At 41.8% G+C, this 21,987-nt stretch overlaps 1 protein-coding gene across 1 annotated transcript in view; it reads right to left on the reverse strand.

Moving 5' to 3' along the window:
• Positions 1-12,807, reverse strand: part of LOC106676656 (NLR family CARD domain-containing protein 3) — a 28,848-nt gene extending 16,041 nt beyond the window's left edge. Inside the window, exons 1-5 of the mRNA XM_076876607.1 lie at positions 12,718-12,807; positions 1,953-2,084; positions 1,767-1,868; positions 560-638; positions 212-398 (exon numbers count right to left, since the gene is read on the reverse strand). Coding sequence (XP_076732722.1) covers positions 212-398; positions 560-638; positions 1,767-1,868; positions 1,953-2,041 — 457 coding nt within the window. The 5' untranslated portion in view covers positions 2,042-2,084; positions 12,718-12,807. The remainder of the gene's footprint in view (positions 1-211; positions 399-559; positions 639-1,766; positions 1,869-1,952; positions 2,085-12,717) is intronic.
• Between the last annotated feature and the right edge of the window lie 9,180 nt (positions 12,808-21,987).

The following is a 21,987-nucleotide window of genomic DNA, read 5'->3' on the forward strand; positions in this document are numbered from 1 at the left end:
ATCCCTAGGGAGGAAAATGCTAAGATAACCATGAGCAGAACTAACTAACTAACAACTAACCATAGCAAACTTTATACATAAGGTAAACACAACCATGAAACTAGTGGTATAGGATATTCCAATAACCCAGCAACCCAGTAAAGTCCAGAAACATAGACATAGACAAAGTACCATGACACAGAAGGTTAAATCTTTAGATAAATCCTCTTACTGCTCTGCAGACGGTCAGCTAACTCATCCTGCTTCATTCTTTTTAGAAAGTCCACTGTGATCTTCATAAATGCCTCTCTGCTGCTGCTCCTCTGACTCTCTAAGCATTCTGGGTAATCTGGACTCAGAACCTTCTGGATCTTCTTCAGCTCGTTCCTCACAAAAGTGATGATGTTGTCCTCCAGCAGCTGGAACAGAATATTTATGAATGAGCCAATCAGACTGAAATCATGGAGCCAAACATCAGATCCATGTTGGACACACTGACCATCCACTGGTCTACAAAGAGCAGCATGGAGATGACTGTGAACAGAATAGATGTAAAAGTAGTTGTTGTACTTGTACAGACCATAAATATGGAGTCCAGATGTGTTTGATGCTCCTGGGCAGACTGACCACTGGGAACCTCTGAGCTCTCCTGGTCCACTCTGTGGCATAATCAAGGAGAATTACCGAATTTCCCAGAGGAACACACCCGAGGGATTAATAAAGTTTTATCTAATCTAATCTAATTAGTTCAAGGACAGAGCACAGATGAGTAAGTTTTCTTCTCTGTGTTAGTTCTCAGAAAATGCAATCCCAATCAAGTTTGTAAAGCTTTAAATGGTATCTCAGATATATTAGGCCAGGGGTGGGGAACTCTTGTGTTCTGCAGGTTTTAGATATCACCCTGGGTCAACAGACCGGAATCAAATGATTAGTTCATTACCAGGCCTCTGGAAAATTTCAGGACATGTTGAGGAGGTAATGTAGCCATTTGAATAACCTTTGTTGGATGAAAGACACATCTAAAGCCGGGAGGACACCGGAAGTTCCCCACCCCTGTATTAGGCAATTTCATTTATTTTTCCAGATGCATTCTCGCACCTACCCAGTCACACCAATCTCATATTGCACCATTTTGAGATATGATTCCTAAACAATAGCTTAAAAATGTGAAAAAATATAAAACAGGCTTATGTTGCTGCCACTTAGTTCAGCTCACAGATCTGGTTGCTGAACTGCACTCACTTTAGGTTCAGGCTTCAGCCTCCATTATAATAGTTGCCGACAAGTGAACATTTATTTCTGCATGTGCAGTTTTCCATTTGCCTCACTCCAGTTGAGTACCCTAATATTTGTCATAGTGTTTTCTTACTAAAGATCATCAAAGGCATCTCAGATATCTTCTAAGTTGTATTTTTGTTATACAGAATTCCTCTTTTGAGGGGACCAAATGAGACATTTTCAGTGTACTACGCACTGCATTAGTTCACATTAGAATAAAATACTTCAATGCAGAGTGTGTTTTTGATGTCTTTATTTTGTGCATTAAACATGGGGATGTTTTCTGTTGTTGGCAGGTGGTGGGACAGCCCTATTCTGAAAATTTTGTCACTTGTTGTCACTGATCACTTCCTGTTTGCTGAAGTGGATTCTAGTCATTTAGAAACCTAAGCCTTGTTATTAAGAGACAATTTAAATGTGATTGAGGTAATGACATGTTTGCATTGCAGCAACAACAACACCAAGCAGTTAAATCAACTCTCAAAGAGTTCATGTTCCTAACAACTCACCTCTCCACAGCAGACGCCTGATGAACTTTAAAATCAATGGGCCGGTCTTCAGACCAGTCACTCTGTAAGGACACAGAGCTGGGTGGAGGTGCAGGTTGGTTCCTGTGAATAATGATGGAGCAGTGATGGGAGTGCTGAGCTGTGACATGGAGAAGAGTCATGGACAGTTAGAAATGGTCATCTCACCTCTGAGCTTTGGTCTGGCTCTCATGTTCCCCACACAGAGTGGTTTTAGAGCGAGGGACTCCCTCCTCTCTTTCCTTACACTGATCCATGCTGCTGAATTCACATCAGCTCACACACACTTTCTACCTTCACCTGCAGAGGAAACACAAATCATTCATGTGCACATTGTTAATCTATTGAACCTGCATCCCAATATTGTTGTTGTCCCAATGTCTCCCCGTCTTGTCTCCTGTTCGCTGCTCTATTGTTGTCTCTTTCTCTCTTGACCCTCATCTGCCGTGGCAGAATTCTTTGCGGGTTCCCGCCTCTGGCCAACACAACTGCAATCAATCTGTTGTGCATCATCCTGACTCACCAGTGACTATTTAAGATGGCTGTTCAGTGTTTCTCATCGCTGGATCATTGTACGACACTCGTCTTTGCAATGCCAGCTCTCTCTAGTTAATTCCTTGTCTCTTGTGATTTTCCTGGCTACTAACCATGTTCTCCATGTCAATAGAACCTGCCTTTTCCCCTGGAGTGTGTTCGTGAGTGTTTTCTCGAGTGGCGAGAGGACGTTTTCTGTGTGTGACCAAACAAGAGTGTGGTTTTCCCTTCCTGCCCCAGGTTTCCTTATAGCTGTTGTCTTCCCTTGCACATTTTTATATAGCACTTGGTTTTTTGGTAAATAAACTGTTCAATCTCTTTTTAAATGGAGTCCTGCTCTTGAGTCCGCTCAGTGACTGTGACAAATACAGGAAGTCTAAATTAGCTTTGTGTTTAAAAAGTCCAGTATCTAATCCTCTGAGTGTAGGTGTTTTAGAGCTCGGATGGAGCTGATGAATGAGAGAATATCCCAGTTCTAACTGCCTCTACGCTCTCTGGATGTCCACGCTGCCTACTCTGTTAAAATCTGGCCTTGCAGGCCTGGTACTTGCCTACCACGTTTGTTGCATCAGCTCCCCTCTAGATCAGTCCTGTTGGAATATAGCAGTTTAGCAGTGTGAAGAACAGGCCCCAGGAGTTCCTTTTCAAGCCTACAGTAAGTTGTAATAGCTTTTGATACTGCTGTAGATTAATTCTCAGTTGCTCACTTTCACTGTTTCACAAAGTAAGAAGGTAATGTTTACAGTTTAGTCTTTTTTAAAGATGTAGATGTATGACTGACTGGACCATACACTCTTCCTGAATTTGTAGGGTTTTTTTTTTTTACACTTTTAACACATTTCTAAAATTGGAAGAGAAAACACAACAACAAAAGAACAATTTAAAAATCAATTTTGTATCTGAGCGAGAGAGTATATCCATGTATGTGTTTATTCTTCTCCCGTTTTCTTTTGCCTTGTCCGCTCAGGGTATGGAGCTTTGAGAAACTACCTTGTTGTGACTGTAATCACTACACAAACTCACAGCAAGAAAGTCCCGTATTCAATTCCACCAGCAGGCCTCGGTCATTCAGTTTGGAGTTTGGAGATAAAAGACTTTTGCACCGGGTTGGACACATCCAAACTCTTGGTTATCTCTTCTCCAAGGTTATCTTTCCTCCAACCTTCCTTTGCCAATAGAGGAACCAGTTAGTGCCATACTGTCCTTCCAGGGCCAAATACTGTCCTCCATCACTCCTTTTAAAACTTCTGAACTCCGCTGTGCACATAATTTCTCCCTCACTTTCGCCAACATCACTAAACCTTCTCTCCTTGACACAGTCATTCGAGACAGGGCTCCAACAAGATGACTACTGCCTATAAGGCATTGTCATCTCCTATGAGGTTATTTGTCCCGACTGCAGTACTCTACTGGGCTCTGCCAGTTTTGGGGGGTTACCATCATTGAGGACAGGTCTCCTCTAATCAGTCTTTCAAGTCAAGCAACCCTTCCAAAACTGCTCAGCGTTGCCTCTCTTCATTTCAGAAATCTGCACAGTAGTTATTGCTACCCTACCCAAAGTAAATTAACCAGGCAGGCACCCCTTCTCAATCGTCTACTCTAAGATAAGCACACATAAGCATTTACGAGCCATTAACTCGAGTCTCAAAATCCCGGCAGGCGTCACTGTCAGTACTTCAGTTCAGAGTCAAGCCTCGTCGCTACCTGACCGAGGGTTCCCCTCATTCATCAATCAAGGTCTTTCAATGTCCAAAAAGGAACACGCCCCCTCCGGGTCTTATTTATATAAACATATTTCGTTTTAAACATATTTCTAGTTAAACCTCTGGGCTCGACGGACGTGACGGCACGTCGAAATCACACGACCAAATCAAGACAACAAAGCTACAAGATGCAGCGACTCAGAGTCTCCATTTCAAATTGGGTCGAAAGTGTGGACTTCAAACTATATACCACTCTTCACTTGCAAGTGAAAAAAGAAAAAACACCCCTTCCTTATTGGCGTTAAAGTGTACCATGTCAGCCAATCAAAAAAAAAAAAGATATGGCAACAGTGACACCCGCGACGCAAAGCGGGCGAGCGAAGGAAAGAGAGAGAGAGAGAATTTTCATATGTGAGACATTAGGGACGTTTAGTGTGTTTGGAGGCTACAGTTAGTGTGTTGTGTAGTTATTGTTTTGTATTGTGTGTCAGTTATACTGCTGAATGTCACATTGGCTCCAAAAAAGCCACCAAAACCAAATTCCAGTGTAAACGCTGTCTCCACATGGAAAACAGGACTCATACACCTCCTGCTGTCAGACCTGCAGGGTTTAGACCTGTGGTGTTCTCCTCTGTCTTATACTAAATACAAACTATTTTTTTGGACTGGCACAAATAATTTGTGTGCCTTCTTATTTGATGCAGAACACCTAATTGTTCTGTAAATAGTATTAAATGGTTATATAAAAAACGCCTGAGGCCTTGGCTGCATGTTTTAGGTAAATAGTACCATATAATTTTGTTGTTTGCAAAACTTGTGCATATTTGTTTTTAGAAATGTACAATTTCTATTTGCATTTCAAGTTATGAAAATGATTTGTTAAACATGTTTGTGGGTTTTACAGTAACAAATATATCTTTTTTCTACTCTGATTTTGAATTTGTTCTCTGAATTTAGATCAATTGTGCTAATATAGTATGTCAAAATGAAAAAATACCTCAAATTTCAGATATTTCAGGTTGTGCTGAAAATAATGATACCAAACAAGGCAAGATAAACAGTTTTTAGGTTTATCTTTTTAGAGGTAAAATCAAAAGTAGTCAAAAACGGCCAATTATATCCAGGACCCCAGAGGGTTAAAGAAATTTTAGAAGGATGTCCCTCAACAGTGTAAATGCAAAAAAGTTGCATAACATAACTTCCAACCATGTGAAATTTATTTTGAGTGTCTTCATAGTTTTATTTTTGAGATACACCAATTTTTATGTACTGCAGGAAAAACGAAAATAAATATTAAAATGCAAATTTGAAAAAAACAAAAAAACCTCAAAACAAACTATTTCCAAGAGTGTAGTTTGAGTTCTAAGGATCCCAGAAACTATACAGATAGACATGAAGTCAAAAATAAAAAAAAAACCCAAAAAGCAAAAAACACCAGGATACCTGTAAATCTGTAAACGCGCTATAGGAAAAAAAGCTACAATTTCCACGAAATGATGTCACTTCCGGTTCTGGGCAAGTAATGGCGGACACGCTGACGTATGTTGCAACGTGGGAAGTGTTATGAACGGCTAATCGTATCAGCAAAGCGTGGCCTGTCACTACCCGATCCGTACCGGAAACCTGATCAGTACCACGCATGTGCGAAAGGTGTCTACTTCCAGTCGAAGCATTTTAAGAAAGTTATGGGTCAGAGTATCTAAGATGTTAAGAATAATAAGTATCTCTTAAAATTTTTGCAATAATGAAACATTTCAATATAATGTAGACAAAAAAATGAAAAATAAAAAGATTGTTACGGATCAGGACTCTCCAATCCATACCGCGCATGTGCAGATATTCTCTTCTTCTTCTGTTTCGTTTAATGGCAGTTTACTCCCCAGTGTACGAGGATACCGCCACCTGCTGACCTAGCGAATGAACCCTATTGTAAACTGAACTAGCGTCATTGCAAATGTGTGTTAAATTTGATTTAAATGGTAAATGGACTGGTTCTAATATAGCGCTTTTCTACTCTCTCTGAGCACTCAAAGCGCTTTATACAACTAATTCATTCACCCAATCACACAAGCACTCCTAAGCATCTAACATTCATATACATCCACACTCCGATGAGTGCATCGGAGAGCAACATGGGGTTAGTATCTTGCCCAAGGATATTTGGCATGCAGCCTGGGATCAAACCACCGACCTTCTGGTTAGTGGCTGATCTGCTCTGCCACCTGAGCTACAGCCACCCCACACTCGCATAAACGAGTGATACTCGAGTGTGTTTATGCTTGTCTGTGTGGAGAGGATTGTTGGAATAGTGATGATGATGTCTGCTATCAATGTCAATTGTCAGTAAACTGTCATGGTCCGAGGAGCTGATGGGATGCCCACGCCCACGGGTGTGGCTGTCAACTCCACACCTGCATCCCATCCCAGGCGATCTTCAAATGGACTATTTAATCCAGCTCAACCAGCTGCTCCACACCAGTCCATTAGTCGCCTCTCAGCGGTAACATGCACCCACGTGAAGGTGGTTGCGAAATTGCTTCTGTCACGGTCCTGGGTCTTATGACCCAGTGTTTTGAGTTTTAGTTCATTTTTGATGTTTTAGTTTATGTAGCCCTTCAGGTTCCTAAGTTCATTTGTTATCACGCTTAAGTGTTTCTAGTTCTTATTATTTCCCCCTCGTGTTTCCAACTATGGTAAATCTCCCCTGCTTTTCATGTGTTTCATGTCTGTGTCTTACATTGTGAAGTTTGGGTTGTCATGTCTACGTCTCATTATGTTTCCTGTTTTATTGTGAAGAGGTCTGGTGTTTCTGTGTTCATCGTTTTCAGTTTTACTCTTCCCCTGTGGCGTTGTTATGTTCATGTTGATCTACTGTGCCTTTCTGTTCCATGTTTCAGATCCCTATGTTCTGTCTCCCCCAGTCTGTTAAGTCCACATGTCTTGAGTTCCGTCAGTGTGTTTCCTGTTTTACTTTCACAGTCTGTTCTATGTTAATGTTTCTAGTTTTGCTTCCCTTGCCTCGTCCTGCTCAATTACTCTCAGCTGTGCTCTCCTCCTGTGGCTCATTCCCCCTCGTTATCCCTCAGTGTATTTAAGCCCCATGTTTCTCTTTGTCAGTGTTGCGTCCTCCATCATAGCTGTGTGATTTTTTCCCTGTGGTTCTTTGTGCTTTAGTTTTTCCAGTTTAGTTTAGTTTATTTTGTATTGTTTTTTCGTGTCCCACTTCACGCCAGCAATAAAGCTGTGTTTTTTTGAGTTTACCTTTTGTCTCTGTGAGTTTGCGTTTGGGTCCTCTCCTGCCTGCCACACAGCCGAACTGTGACAGCTTCCTTGTGCGCTTAGGTAACAGCTCGGCGTGTTTTAAGCCCTCTCCTGCCTGTCTTCCTGCCCGCCTGGAGTTTTGGATCACTACCGGTACTCGTCTCCTCTATTCACCTGGAGTTCCCCTGCGGACCCTCACCCCCCTCCAGTTCCCACGGCCCCACCTAGACCATAAGATTAATTCTCTACCCACGTATGCTGTTATTTCTCCATTCCCCAGTAACCCTCTTCCTCTTTCTGTTGCAGCCTCCCACGGTCCCGATTACGGCATTCCTGAGTTATTTCCCGGTCCCTTGGTTTTCTAGTTACCTGGCGTGTTTTCCTTTGACCCTTCCGGGACACCCTTAGTTAATATAAAGTTTATTTTGTGTGCACCTTGGCGTGTTGTCTCTGCTTCTGGGTCCAGCTTGTGTGCTGAACTACGGTTCATGACATAAACACTTAATCTGGCTGATGAATCTTCACGTGACATATTACTAAGTCAGTATTATTAAGTCTGTAATTAGGCGCCATTCTTCTTATTTTACGGCGCTGTTGTTCAATCGGGGGACGTTCTCTGTTGAGGAGAAAACCCTGATTTTTTTTTGTATACAGATTATCTATTGTTTAGGACCAGGACCAGACGAGGCGGGACCAGACAAGGCGGAAGCAGATGAGGCGGAAACTGACGAGGCAGGACCAGACGAGGCAGGGCCAGACGGCGCTGAAGTGGATGCGGAGGCTGGACCAGGCAACACTGAAGCGGATGCGGAGGCTGGACTGGGCGGCGGCGAAGCTGAAGCTGGACCAGGCGACGGCATGGGCGAAGACACAGAGGCTGGACCAAGCGGCGGCGTGGGCGCAGACCCAGAGGCTGGACCAGGCGTGGATGAAGACACAGCTGCGGAACCTGATGGCAGTGGGACGGCTGCGGAACCCGACAGTGGTGATGCTGCAGGCGGTGATGCAGCTGGAGGTGATGCTGCAGGCGGAGATGCTGCAGGAGGAGATGCTGCAGGCGGAGATGTGGATGCTGCAGGCAGAGATGTGGATGCTGCAGGTGACGGAGTAGAAGTTGCAGGGGATGATTCAGCGGGTGACGGCTGAACAGACTTCCCCGGACTGTCACAAGACATGAGAATGTGCTGGTATGGTCCCCTCAGCTGATGAGGCATGGTGCTGTGTGGGCTCCTCGGACCCACCAGCTGACGAGGCATGAGGCTGGATGGGCGATTCAGGCCCTCCAGTTGACGACACTTGAGGCTGGATGGGCGACTCCGGTCCTCCAGCTGTCAACACTTGAGGCTGGACGGGCGATTCAGGCCCTCCAGCTGACGACCCTTGAGGCTGGATGGGCGACTCCGGTCCTCCAGCTGTCAACACTTGAGGCTGGACGGGCGACTCGGGCCCTCCAGCTGACGACACTTGAGGCTGGACGGGCGATTCAGGCCCTCCAGCTGACGACACTTGAGGCTGGACGGGCGACTCGGGCCCTCCAGCTGACGACACTTGAGGCTGGACGGGCGATTCAGGCCCTCCAGCTGTCAACACTTGAGGCTGGATGGGCGACTCGGGCCCTCAACATTATGCTGGTTTTGGATCTACTTGATTACTCTGATTTGGTATGTGACAATAGCTTCATTCTCTTCCTGGATTTTTATAAGGCTTTTGATACAATTGAACATCAATTTATTTTTCACTCTGTGGAAAATAAATTGAAAAATTTGGCTTTGGAGAGTTTTTCTGTGAAGCTGTCAAAACCTTATACACAAATGACAATAGTTCTATTAAAATGATTAACGGCTCCGCCCCGAGATTTGATCTGAAACGTGGTATTCGCCAAGGATGTCCTATTTCACTATATTTATTTTTACTTTGGTGGTTACAATTCTACCGGTGTTCCAGATTAACTGGCGTCGCAGTTCAACTGGTGTTGGTCATGCAGATGTGTGGCAGACTTGCTTTAGAGGAGCCGCTACCGACAAAACAGCAAATAAACACCAAATATTTTATCTGTGACATTTGTGAGGTTACCTCAAGCACAAAACAAATTCAAAATAGGTGATAGAGCCAGCAGCAGATGTGTATCACAAGTTAATCTGGCTGTATAATAAACAGAAACAAATGATCCCTGTTGTCTTTGCTTATTGACTGGCTTTACTCACGACAATCCACATTGCTGGCATTGCTTTTTTCAGTATGTTTGGGGGTTAATTTGAATGCACCAGTGTAAGAGCAGCCACTCAGCCTCTACTGCAGATGTGTGTCACAAGTTAACCTAGTAGTAGGCTATGGCACTTGGCCACAGGTGGCAGTAGTGGACTGACCTCCATGTGAGACTGCTCCAGCTGCTATGTGATAGTCAGTAGATCTGCTACCAATTTCTGATCATAAGCAAGTTTTGGAAATAAATCATGAATATTCCTAGCTTAGCTTTAAAACCAAGAAATTCTAACTCTCCCCCACACTCACAAACAGATGACAAATCAACTGACACACCTGACTAACTCACTTTCTTAAATCCACTCACTCTCACTGGCTCTGTTTATTACTAATCACTGTGTAACTGCTGTAAATTCACAGTATCTGCCATCTCCTTACAAATGTTTTTTATATTAACCACACTTATACAGACTGTATATAAAAACCAACTCTCCAGCCATGTTGATGAATTATCTATATTCGCTGGAAATGTTAATTTCCGCAGAAAAGACACAGACAGACTATGCTTACAGGATGTGATGATACAACACTAATTAAATATGGATGTGTCATATATTTGCTCAGACATATGTCTTTGTTATGGGACGAAATATTGAAATCATCAGGAACAACAGGAATGGTGATTTCTATAACTTTGTGTATATAATTTGGCATTTCTTACTGATTTAGGCAAAAAATAAATACATAATACCATTTCATTTATTTTAATGTTTTATTTGCAAGACGCAAAAGCAGACAAAATAGAAAGTTCCAAATGTATTGTGCATGAAACGAATTCAAACATAGCGATTGAGCCAGGTGCAGATGTGTGTCACAAGTTAATTTGGCTGTAGACTATGGCAGTTGGACACAGGTGGCGGTAATTGACTCCACTCTATTCGAGTGCACACAAACCAAAAGAATGACAACGACAACAAGATTTTCCCGATTGTTTACTCTTGCTGTCTTGTGAACAGCATCGGTGTGGTGACGTTTATTTGTTTGCTGTTTTCACCTTCTTCTCATACATGAGGATATCACCAGGTAAACTCGCGACATTTTTTTACATTTTGTTGTTGAACAGCAATAAGACTGACTTAGTGTGTTTGAGGTAACCTCACAAATGTCACAGATGAAATATTTGGTGTTTATTTGCTGTTTTGTCAGTAGAGGCTCCTGAAAAGCAAATTTAACACACATCTGTTCGACCAACACATGTTGATCTGCGACGCCAGTTAATCTGGAACACCGGGGTTTAAAAGTAGTTACGCAAAACAAAGCGTTTTCGCTCCGACCAGTCATTAAGGGTTTAGCCATTCGCCTTTATCTACTGAAAACGCTGCCAAACCTAAAATTCAATCACATGAATGAACTTTTCCTTTATCAAAATGCAGCTGTGTGTGTGTGTGTGTGTGTGTGTGTGTGTGTGTGTGTGTGTGTGTGTGTGTGTGTGTGTGTGTGTGTGTAGGCTACACCTTCAGATTTTCACTCCAAAAGTACTGTGTTTGACCGAACTGTCAGAGTAAAGTTGACTGACGTGTGAGGACATGAAACCTTGTTGTAGCGTCAGTGTAAAACACAGACAGAGCTGACGTATTTACATAATCCTCTTCTTAGAAGTCCTGAGTGAACTCACACATAACAGCAAACATCCAAGTCCAAACTTGCTGTACTTGATATTTAGAAAAAAGACAGCCGTTACCTTGAATGAGTCAGGGCTCCACCTCTTATAGAACAAAGAGTAGAAAGATTTCCCAACGAGAGACAAGCTCCAGGAGGTCTTTGATTTATTGACCCACAGAAAGATGAGATGCACTGATGCTACCTCACTCAAGGCCCAGTCTAACAGTATTTTGTAAAACCGTCACATAAATGGAATCTATGTTTTGTGCTCATGGTCCATTTTTATGCCGGTGAGCCTGGATTTTTAAGAAATTACTTTTGACAGGAGGGTGTTGACAAAACAGAGCTTGCCTACTGTAACCATGAAAACACAGGTTAACCACTGTATTTTAGTCCAAACCATGATTGTCTTTCTAAACCTAACCCAGTAGCTTCTTTGAAACTTAACCCCTCAACATGTTTTAATTAGAGATAATTTAACTGAGTTAAGGACAATATGGGACACCTCGTATGCTACCTGTCCTTTATATGCCTTTCTCATTTTTGTTGTCATTCTCATGCAGTCTCAGCCCAAGATCTATTCTTATTCAATCTGCAGTAAATATTCTCTAATCTAATTGAGGATGAGGTCCCTATGATTGAAATTAACACTGGGACTCAAATTGGTGGCAAGAAATATGAATAGATTAAAGATTGCAAGCAATTCATGGGTTATCTGTGAGTCGCTCTATCTGCAGCACCCGTGTAGTAAACTGGTTAATGGTACAAACTCCAGCTACAGATTTTTTCACTGTATTTATTTCAGCACCAAATTCAAACTGCAGTAAAGTCAACTTCAATAAATAAACAAATAAAATCATTGATTTATTAAAATTATTAATGACCGCTACAACCGTTTTCTATTACTACAGACAAACTATAGAATAAGGATTTGCGTGCCACAGCTTCAGAAGGCTAATACTGCCCTGAAGATAATGGCAGCGTGTACATGAGTGTAAGGAAACACACCCATTTTAATTAGTAAAATTTATATGATAGCCTCAGAGAGTCGATGGTTTCAATGAACTGTGTGGCAGCGGCCAGCTGCCTAAACTGATTAAAGATTAGATTTGCCTTTGTGTCACTGTGAGCATTCTGCAAGTTCTTTAAACACTCAGTCATGTGATATAATCGCAGAAAATAAATAAAATGCGAACCCAACATCTGGAACATTCAGACTGGAATATGAAAACAAATCTAAACCAGTTAACATAAAAAAAACAGTCAACCTAGAACTGTATTCCTGGACTGTGCTCATCTACAAACATATACAGTATCTATTTCCCAGTTTCAGCTGTGAGTCCGTTACCGTGAACTACGGAGCGGCAGATTTGTGCTGCTTGTGCTGGAACTAAGCTGTACACAAGGTGATGTTAGCCAGGGAAACATTACACACTGACTTTAATGGAGAGACCGGAAATAAAAACACACACAGTTTGTTCTGTGAAGACATCAAACATGAGCTGAACAAACAGTAAAACAGTAAAGTTCCTAAAGACAAACTGTTAAAGGAGGAAACAAAGCAAACTTACAGTTTCTTCAAACACACACCAACAACAAGCTCCACTCCACACCTGGACACTAAACACAGACACGCAGGTGAGCTGCTTCCTGGAAGGAGGCGGGACCCCACTTGTCGTACATCAGGACAGGTGTGGGAGGGAGAGAAGGAAGATTTTCACAAAAGCAGCATGTTGTTTTTGAATGAGTATAGAATGAAAGCTCTGATTTGGACACACACACTCCAACTAACAAGGAAACAAGAAGCAGGCAGGAATGGTGCTTCACCTCACTATTGTGCTACAGAATAAAAGCTGATTATGGGTCAGCTTTATAAACACACTTTGAAATATGTCACGGGCAGAATAATCTGTTCCAAAGTGACTGCTGTAAGCCAGAAACCAAACTACTTGCGCTGATGATACAAAACCTAAGAGAAATAATGAAAAGCTTATTTAACTCTGTTTTAACACATGAAAAATGCAGAAATGATAAATCATCGTCATAAGGGTCTTCTGAATCGCTCTTTATCTGGTCCCTCACCCAGGACCAATTTGCCATGGGAGACCCTACCAGGGGGCAAGGGCCCCCGGACAACATAGCCACTTGGATCCCTGGGAAACACAAATCCTCCACCATGATAAGGTATTAATTCATGGAGTTGTAGGGCTGTCCTGGTTGACACGCCTCTACAATGATGCGTGGAGATCAGGGGGAGTACCCCTTGACTGGCAGACCGGGGTGGTGGTTCCCATCTTTAAGATGGGGGACGGAAGGGTGTGTTCCAACTACAGGGAGATCACACTTCTCAGCCTCCCTGGGAAAGTCTATGTCAGGGTGCTGGAAAGGAGAGTTCGCCTGTGAAGGTTACAAATGATCTTCTTATGGCCTCTGACAGTGGACTCATCTCTGTGCTTGTCCTGCTAGACCTCAGTGCAGCGTTCGATACTGTCGACCATAATATCCTATTAGAGCGATTAGAACATGCTGTAGGTATTACAGGTACTGCGCTGCAGTGGTTTGTATCATATCTATCTAATAGACTCCAGTTTGTGCATGTAAATGGAGAGTCCTCTTCACACACTGAGGTTAATTATGGAGTTCCACAGGGTTCAGTGCTAGGACCAATTCTGTTTACATTATACATGCTTCCCTTAGGCAGCATCATTAGAAGACATAGCATACATTTACACTGCTATGCAGATGACACCCAGCTCTATCTGTCCATGAAGCCAGATAACACACACCAATGAGTAAAACTGCAGGAATGTCTTAAAGACATAAAGACCTGGATGGCCGCTAACTTTCTGCTTCTTAATTCAGATAAAACTGAGGTTATTGTACTCGGCCCTGAAAAGCTTAGAAATATGGTATCTAAGCAGATTCTTACTCTGGATGGCATTACCTTGGCCTCCAGTAACGCTGTGAGGAACCTTGGAGTCATTTTTGACCAGGACATGTCCTTCAATGCACATATTAAACAAATATGTAAGACTGCTTTCTTCCATTTGTGCAACATCTCTAAAGTTAGAAATATCCTGTCTCAGAGTGACGCTGAAAAACTAGTTCATGCATTTATTACTTCCAGGCTGGACTACTGTAATTCATTATTATCAGGAAGTCCAAAAAACTCACTGAAAAGCCTTCAGCTAATCCAAAATGCTGCAGCAAGAGTCCTGACAGGGACTAGAAAGAGAGCAGATTTCTCCTGTTTTGGCTTCCCTTCATTGGCTTCCTGTTAAATCCAGAATTCAAAATCCTGCTCCTCACATACAAGGTCTTAAATAATCAGGCCCCATCTTATCTTAATGACCTTGTAGTACCATATCACCCTATTAGAGCACTTCGCTCTCGCTCTGCAGGCCTACTTGTTGTTCCTAGAGTATTTAAAAGTAGAATGGGAGGCAGAGCCTTCAGTTTTCAGGCCCCTCTTCTGTGGAACCAGCTTCCAGTTTGGATTCAGGAGACAGACACTATCTCTACTTTCAAGATCAGACTTCAAACTTTCCTTTTTGCTAAAGCATATAGTTAGGGCTGGACCAGGTGACCCTGAATCCTCCCTTAGTTATGCTGCAATAGACGTAGGCTGCCGGGGATTCCCATGATGCATTGAGTTTTTCCTTTCCAGTCACCTTTCTCACTCACTATGTGTTAACAGACCTCTCTGCATTGAATCATATCTGTTATTAACCTCTGTCTCTCTTCCACAGCATGTCTTTTATCCTGTCTTCCTTCTCTCACCCCAACCAATCACAGCAGATGGCCCCGCCCCTCCCTGAGCCTGGTTCTGCCGGAGGTTTCTTCCTGTTAAAAGGGAATTTTTCCTTCCCACTGTCGCCAAAGTGCTTGCTCATAGGGGGTCATATGATTGTTGGGTTTTTCTCTGTATCTATGAAGCGCCTTGAGGCGACTTTTGTTGTGATTTGGCGCTATATAAATAAAATTGAATTGAATAGAACTTCATCACTTTTACTGCGTACACAGAACTGGATGGCTTTGAATACAATGTTGCTTTTACAAGACTGTTATTGAAAAGCAAAGAAACATTGTTTAGAAAACCTGCAGGATGTGGAAGAGTTTTGATGTAATGATGGATGGAGGGCTGCAGTGATCCATACAAGACACACAGCATGAAGGTGTGAGGGACCACACGACAGAGAGCAAGGGGCGACTCGAACAATATATACTTACCAGAATTCAATTCAATTCAATTTTATTTATATAGCGCCAAATCAAGACAAAAGTCGCCTCAGGGGTCAGCGTCTCTAAAAAACCCAGCAAACTGACAATCACCTCTAAACAAGGGGGTTAGTTTATGGGCTTTTTGTTTGTTTGTTTTTTATCAGCCGCAACACCATGTAATGCATGGATGTTAGACTCTTTCACCAGACCATGTTGCTAGCCCAACCACCAGGCTCAGGGTGTCTGAACTCTAACCCTGGCTGCCAAATGTGCCTCTGACCCTCTTGTGCCTGTTCACCACCAGACTAAGTTTGTAGTCTCACCTACTAATATTATTTTATTACAGGGCAATATTCAGCTAGGTTACTACTTTGACTTTCTTACTTTGAGCACATTTCTGAGCCCATACATTATCAAACTTTTACTCGAGTATTTCTGACACTAGCAGCCATACTTCTACTTAAGTAAAAAAAATGCCTGCACTATCGGCATAAAGCTGTCTGTAATTCTTTAACAGTTCATGCAACAATTATAAATTAAACCTGCACCACAGCTAACTCTTTTTCATAACCAATAACAGGTGTATTTCCTAGATCTACAGATACAGCCAAAACACTCTGCTTGTATAATGCCATATTCTCTCCCAGCATACCCTTGTCTCACAACAGGGTGATTCCCGAAGTACGACTCAATAAACAGAGACTCTAAAACCAGAACAGAAAGATAAAATTGGAAGATCAAAGATTAAGGTTTGTGTTTTTATAGCACAAAGTAAACTGTCCCCTTGTCTTCTAGGCCTTGGCGTGCGTACCTTAGAAGTCAGATTATACATTAGTCATACTTCCAAAAACATTTTGAATTCCATTTATAACCGAGCTGTCAAGCTGTTATCAGACATCTTGTGCTCACCAGGAGCATGTATCCCCAACTTCAAAACCTTAAGGTGTCAAATTCACAAACCCAATATGGGATCATTCAACACAGGGGCCAGAAGTGCATGTCACCCTTTACTGACATTTTCAGATGAAAATTTCTCTGCTTTTTTATTTATTTTTTTTATTTTACTGTAACAATCCCTGAATTGTTGAGTGAAATGGAGTGAGGGTATCTAATACACAAGTTTTCACTGTGTTTTGTACTCCCAGCTGTGAGGGCTCTGCTTTTACTTTGTCTTGTGAGTATGTATTTTTCAAAGGAGATCTTCATCAAGTCGATTTTGGTACCAAAATCCAGCAAAAAATTCAAAAAAATATATTTTTAAATCAGTAACTTAGCAAATGAAATGTTTTTTGGACAACAAATGAGTCACGTTTTAAAAACAGTTTGAATAATCTGCGCTGCCAGACAGACATTTATGAAGTGCTGGCTATAACACACATGCTTACCGTGTGAAAGGACCGCGGATGTCTTGGAGCAGAGAACCTCATTGCATTGTCGCTTTTCTCTTATGCATAAGCAGCGCTGGCTGGTCATGAACGCTCTGTAGAAAATGGTCTGCACCGGCGCTGGTCCTGACGCGAAATGGCAAGGGTCTCACGCTCTCAGGAACGCTTCATATAGGACCGGGTGCTTCCAAAACAATAGATGGGGTGCCTATAAGTCTGGGGGGGGCATACACCTGCAGGGCATCACCTTGCTGTGCAAGTTTAAAACAATGAGGGTGGGGCACGCAGTTGCTGAGATCCGGTGTAACTGGCCAAGATAGGCCTAAGGGACCGCTGTTGCTGGCTACTTCAGAAAGTAGGCGAGACCTTGCTCGACTGGTACATCTGCGGGGCTTTTACCTTGTCGAGGAATTACAAAAAGAGCCGATACCGGCCACTTTAAACAATAGGTTGGGTCCCGGCCTTGCTCGACTGGTACACCTGTCGGCTTTTCCTAAGGAATCCCAACAATTAAATGATTCCCGTGGTGGGCTTTTGTAATCCTGAACAAATTCAAACAATTAGCCAGCTGTTGAAAATACGGAGCAGGTCTGGGCTACAGGTTTTGGAAGTATCACTGCAGCGTTTATTTTCTAAAGAGCTGAATGTTATTTGCGACCATCTGTTGTGTTAAAAACTACTCTGAAACCATGAAACCCCTTACAGAAGAAATGCCCGTTTGATCCGTTTTTAAATAAATAAAATGCTTGCATCGCTGTGACATCCGAATCACAAAATGAGTGTGATTAAAACACGATTAGTTTGAAAAGAGCGATACTGGTTGCTTTGGGGGGAAAGGTGACATCGTGTGCAACGTGTTTTAGAAGTAGCCCAATAGCATTTATTTTCTAAAGGACTGAATGTTATTTGTGACCATTTACTGTGTTAAAAACTAGCTGGCTTTGTCTCCCTCTTAGTTCAACATTCCGAAATCCCGATTTTTAAATAAAACGATCGCATCAACCCTGGAAAGAAACCCCAGTAGATGCGTAAAAACTAGTTAAATTAAAACTAGTGGTTTGATGAAATGAAACGCTTGTGAACATGCTGACATTACCCATTCAGAAGAAATTCCCATTTGTGCCGTTTTTAAAATAAAATGCTTGCATCACTGCAAGCTGAGATATTGTCAGAATCACAAAATTAGTGTGACTAAAACACTATTACCAACACTTTTGACTAGATGTAAATAAAAAGCATCCCCTCTTTGTTAAGGTGCACTGTGAACCAAAACAGCTTCCACTCCACCCACAAAACAAAGAATTGCTTTTAAGAACACATATGTCTGCATAACTGAATGTTGAGACACACCTAAGTGATAAAAATAGTTTAATTAAAAAACCCTATGGTTTGATTAAATTAAAACCCAGTTAAAAGCACATAAACTCATATAACCTTTCTGATGCCCTGTGTGGAGTAATAAAGTCTCATGCTCGCTGCCCATCTCACTGCACAACGCAGCAAATAAGCAGGAGTTCACAAAGTTGACCATTTTTACTGTGGTGTCCAAAACATGTTTCAGACTGACAGTTATTCTCTTTGCAGCAAGAGCCTCTCAGTGAATGCTGGAGGCCACTTCAACAATCAGGTGGCTGTCAGTTTACTGCAATATTTTTTACTGAACACCAGAGGGTGCTATATACACATGTATTTAACTGTATTAGTGCAAATTTAGACCTTTTGAATTCGGCGAGTCCCCCCACCACCAGCCTCTTGCGTACCACTACGTTAGAGCTACTTCTGGGGTGAAAGCGCTCTAACATGGTTCTTAAACGTTTATGTGTGCAGAGAATGTGAGGCAGGAAGGGGTGGTTGATCCATTCAGGTTATTAGAGGGAGGAAAAGGCCATTGGTTTTAAGTGGAACTGATTTTTATTTTATTTTTTTAATATGGTCTTTGATTGTCCTTGTGCCTCAGCTGACCTCTGTTTCTCATTACTTCCTCCTATCTATGATTTTCTTCTTCCTTCTTCTGCTTCATGATTCATCTTTTTCTTCTCTCTCTTTCTTATCCCATCCTAGTTTTAAATAGATCAGTGAGAAAATAATAATCATTGTCTCCATATACTCAGACATCACCAAGTTCCTGGATCAAAAATACAGTATGAAAAGCTCAATAGTGGCTGAAATAGTAAGGTCAGAGGCACTGTTATTCTAAGTTCAATTCAAGAAACAATTCTGTGTTTGGTTTTGATTTTTGTTTTACTTTTTTATACACACATCTTCCATTTTTCCTCACAGTTGAAATCCTGTAATAGAAGTGCATTGGAAGCAGCAGTATCCAATGTGTGATTGAGAAAAGTAAAAAACTGATTTTCAGTTAGGACTGAACCAGACGGCACTCATCACAAATCCATGTGTCCTGAAAGGCACCACACCGACAAGGCTCACATTTAGCTTTCAGTTTGCTACATTTTCTGTCATAATCTGGTTTTACTGCCTATGCAAATATCAAAAAAGCTGTGTTTTTGTCTTTATTCAGTTCAATCTAAATATCTGATATTATATTCACTTTATCTGATTCTTGTGTCAGTATGATAGACTACAAAATCCCACCTTGGTATTTTGTATTTACTATGAATTTTAATGCGAAATCTTGGAATCTTCTCAGATCTTATGACTCATTATGCTAAAATCTTAAATGTGCAGTCACTTAAAATGTGATCCTCTAATGAAAGCTTACTAGAACTTCTCGATCCCAGAGGGTTTGACTTATTCAAAGTGTTACGTGTCTGAGAACTGCACGTCCATCTATCTAACATACACGTCCAGGAGACAATACTGAAGATGTCAGCCTGTTGTTGTTTTGCACATAAACTCCTCCCACCTCAGTAAGACTGTCACAGTCATGAACCAGAACTTGTTTGTAATCTCACACTTCATCCTTTTCCAAGATAGCAATTATCTAAATGCCTTTGCTGAAGTAATGCACATTCCAGCATGTGTGAGTCACATGTAGGTGACATAATTGTACTAATACAACCTGATATCACGGCACAGTGTGTAATAGACATGCCAGTTCAGTGTGTTCATTTCACGCGTTGCCTCTCCAAAGCGTGAAATGAACACGCCTGCAGAAATTGCAGAAATTCTGCATGCAGAAGTTGTAGTGCCGGCAGGAGGAGATAATGCATGTAAAGCCGAGAAGTTGGTAGTCAGCAACAAATCCACTTTTTTGCTCGCTCACTACCACAATGAATACAAGCTCCCCTTTCAGCCCTTTTTCCTGATGTTGCTGTCACTTGGCTTGGCTTACGGCCACACCACCCTTAGCACACCCGAGCTCGTCTGATCGCAGAAGCTAAGCAGGGTTGGGGCTTGGTTAGTACTTAGATAGATGGGATGGGAGACCTCCTCGGAATACCAGGTGCTGTAAGCTTGGAGTGGCTGTGGCTCTGGTGGTAGAGCAGATCAGTCTCTGACTGAAGGAAGGTTGGGGGTTCAATCCTTGGCTTCCCCAGTCTGCATGCCAAGTATCTTGGCATGCTCTGTGATGTGTGTGAATACTTAGATTTAAGACTTAAGTATAGAAGGAAGTGCTTGTATGAGTGGGTGAAGGAGGCAAGTTGTATACAGCGCTTTACTCTGGGAGAGTAGAGAAGCGCTATATAAGAATCAGTCCATTTATTTGTTATCACAAGAGCCATCTTCCTCTGCTTGTGCATCACTACTATGTCTGGTTGGCCAGCCATCACTAGTTTGTCTTTCTGGATCTAGAAGTCCCACGTGTCCTGTTTGACCTCAGGACTTCAAGGCCATACTCAGCACAGATGTTCCTGTATACTGTGTTGGCTACTTGGTTATGGTGTTCCATGTCCTGCCTGCTAGCATCTTGCACCCTGCTGTTATTTGCTGGATTGTCTCAGGGGCATCTTTGTGCATCTGGCATTTTGTTGTAAGATTAGATTCCTTCGAACCTGTGTAATAAGGTGCACTAATTAATACTCATAAGTTCGAGCTATTAATCATTTGAAAAAGTAAAAAATATTTGTGTTATTTGTTTATTGAAATAGTTAACTGTCACTAAGCCCAAGGACTCTCAACCTCAACCTGGAGCTGCCTGAACAGAAGTTCAGATAATAAAAAGGATTCGATGAGATGAGATGCAACAAGACCATCAGAGCTGAAACACTGGTGCAGTGGGGGTGGCCAGCATCATTCTGCACAGCTGAGTGGTTCCAGCACGGACCTGACCAAGGAATAAACATGGAGGTGAGAGTAAGCTGGTATGAAGCTGCATTGTGACATTAATGTGGTCATTGAAAGTATCATGGATCTCAGTATTAGTAGGTCTATGGCAGCGTGGGGAGCATGCTTATATACTAAGGAGAGTGAAGCACGAGTATGACTCAGGTATGAATATGTTTCATGGTATTTTTCCTAAGTTCCTAGCTTTTAAATAATTATATTGCTAGCACTGAGTTATGATATCATAGTTATGATAGATTTGTATTGTCTAATTCGTTTTTATTTCACAATTAGCTTTCATTGTTAGGGTTTTGTTTTTAGTTTAGTTTCATTGGGTTCCTCATTACAATTTACTTTTTGATGATTTGACATTGTTTATTTTTTTTGAGTTTCAGTGTTATTTGATTATTTTCAGGTAATTTATTCTTTTGATAAAACCTGGACATACCTGGGTGTTCCAACAGGAATCACACTGACAACTGGGTTTGGAATAGATAAAGCAGGTAAACAGGCTTCAGTCCCCAACCTTAATTTGTAAATCAACCAATTTAACCTCCTAAGACTCGAACTCTTCCACGGCATGCATTTTTAAATTTCTCTTTGATATTTGGGCTGATTGGGACCTGATGAATGTAAAAACGAAGAATTACCAGATTATTTTTTTTACCTGATTTTTGTTTCTAAGAAAAATGAGAGCCACATATGAGTATATTCGTTTAAAATTTCAATAGAACAGTAGCAGGATAATGTCCTCGTAAGTGGATATCAGGCCCTTGTTGAGCAAAATTTAGTATTTTGGTCTAAATAACCCAAAATGTGATGTCCACATATGTGGACGCCAGGTCCTAGGAGGTTAAATGAATTATACCAATTTTACCAAGAAGAGTTGTTAAATATCCAGCCAGGTAGTTGATGGCTGCCAAAAGCAGTTAGTCGAGGTGCAAGTTGCTAAGAGATATGTATCCACAAATTAGTTGGGATGGATATATCTGAGTCTGCATGTATGTG

The sequence above is a fragment of the Maylandia zebra genome, linkage group LG18 (genome assembly GCF_041146795.1).
Source record: "Maylandia zebra isolate NMK-2024a linkage group LG18, Mzebra_GT3a, whole genome shotgun sequence".
NCBI lineage: Eukaryota > Metazoa > Chordata > Actinopteri > Cichliformes > Cichlidae > Maylandia > Maylandia zebra.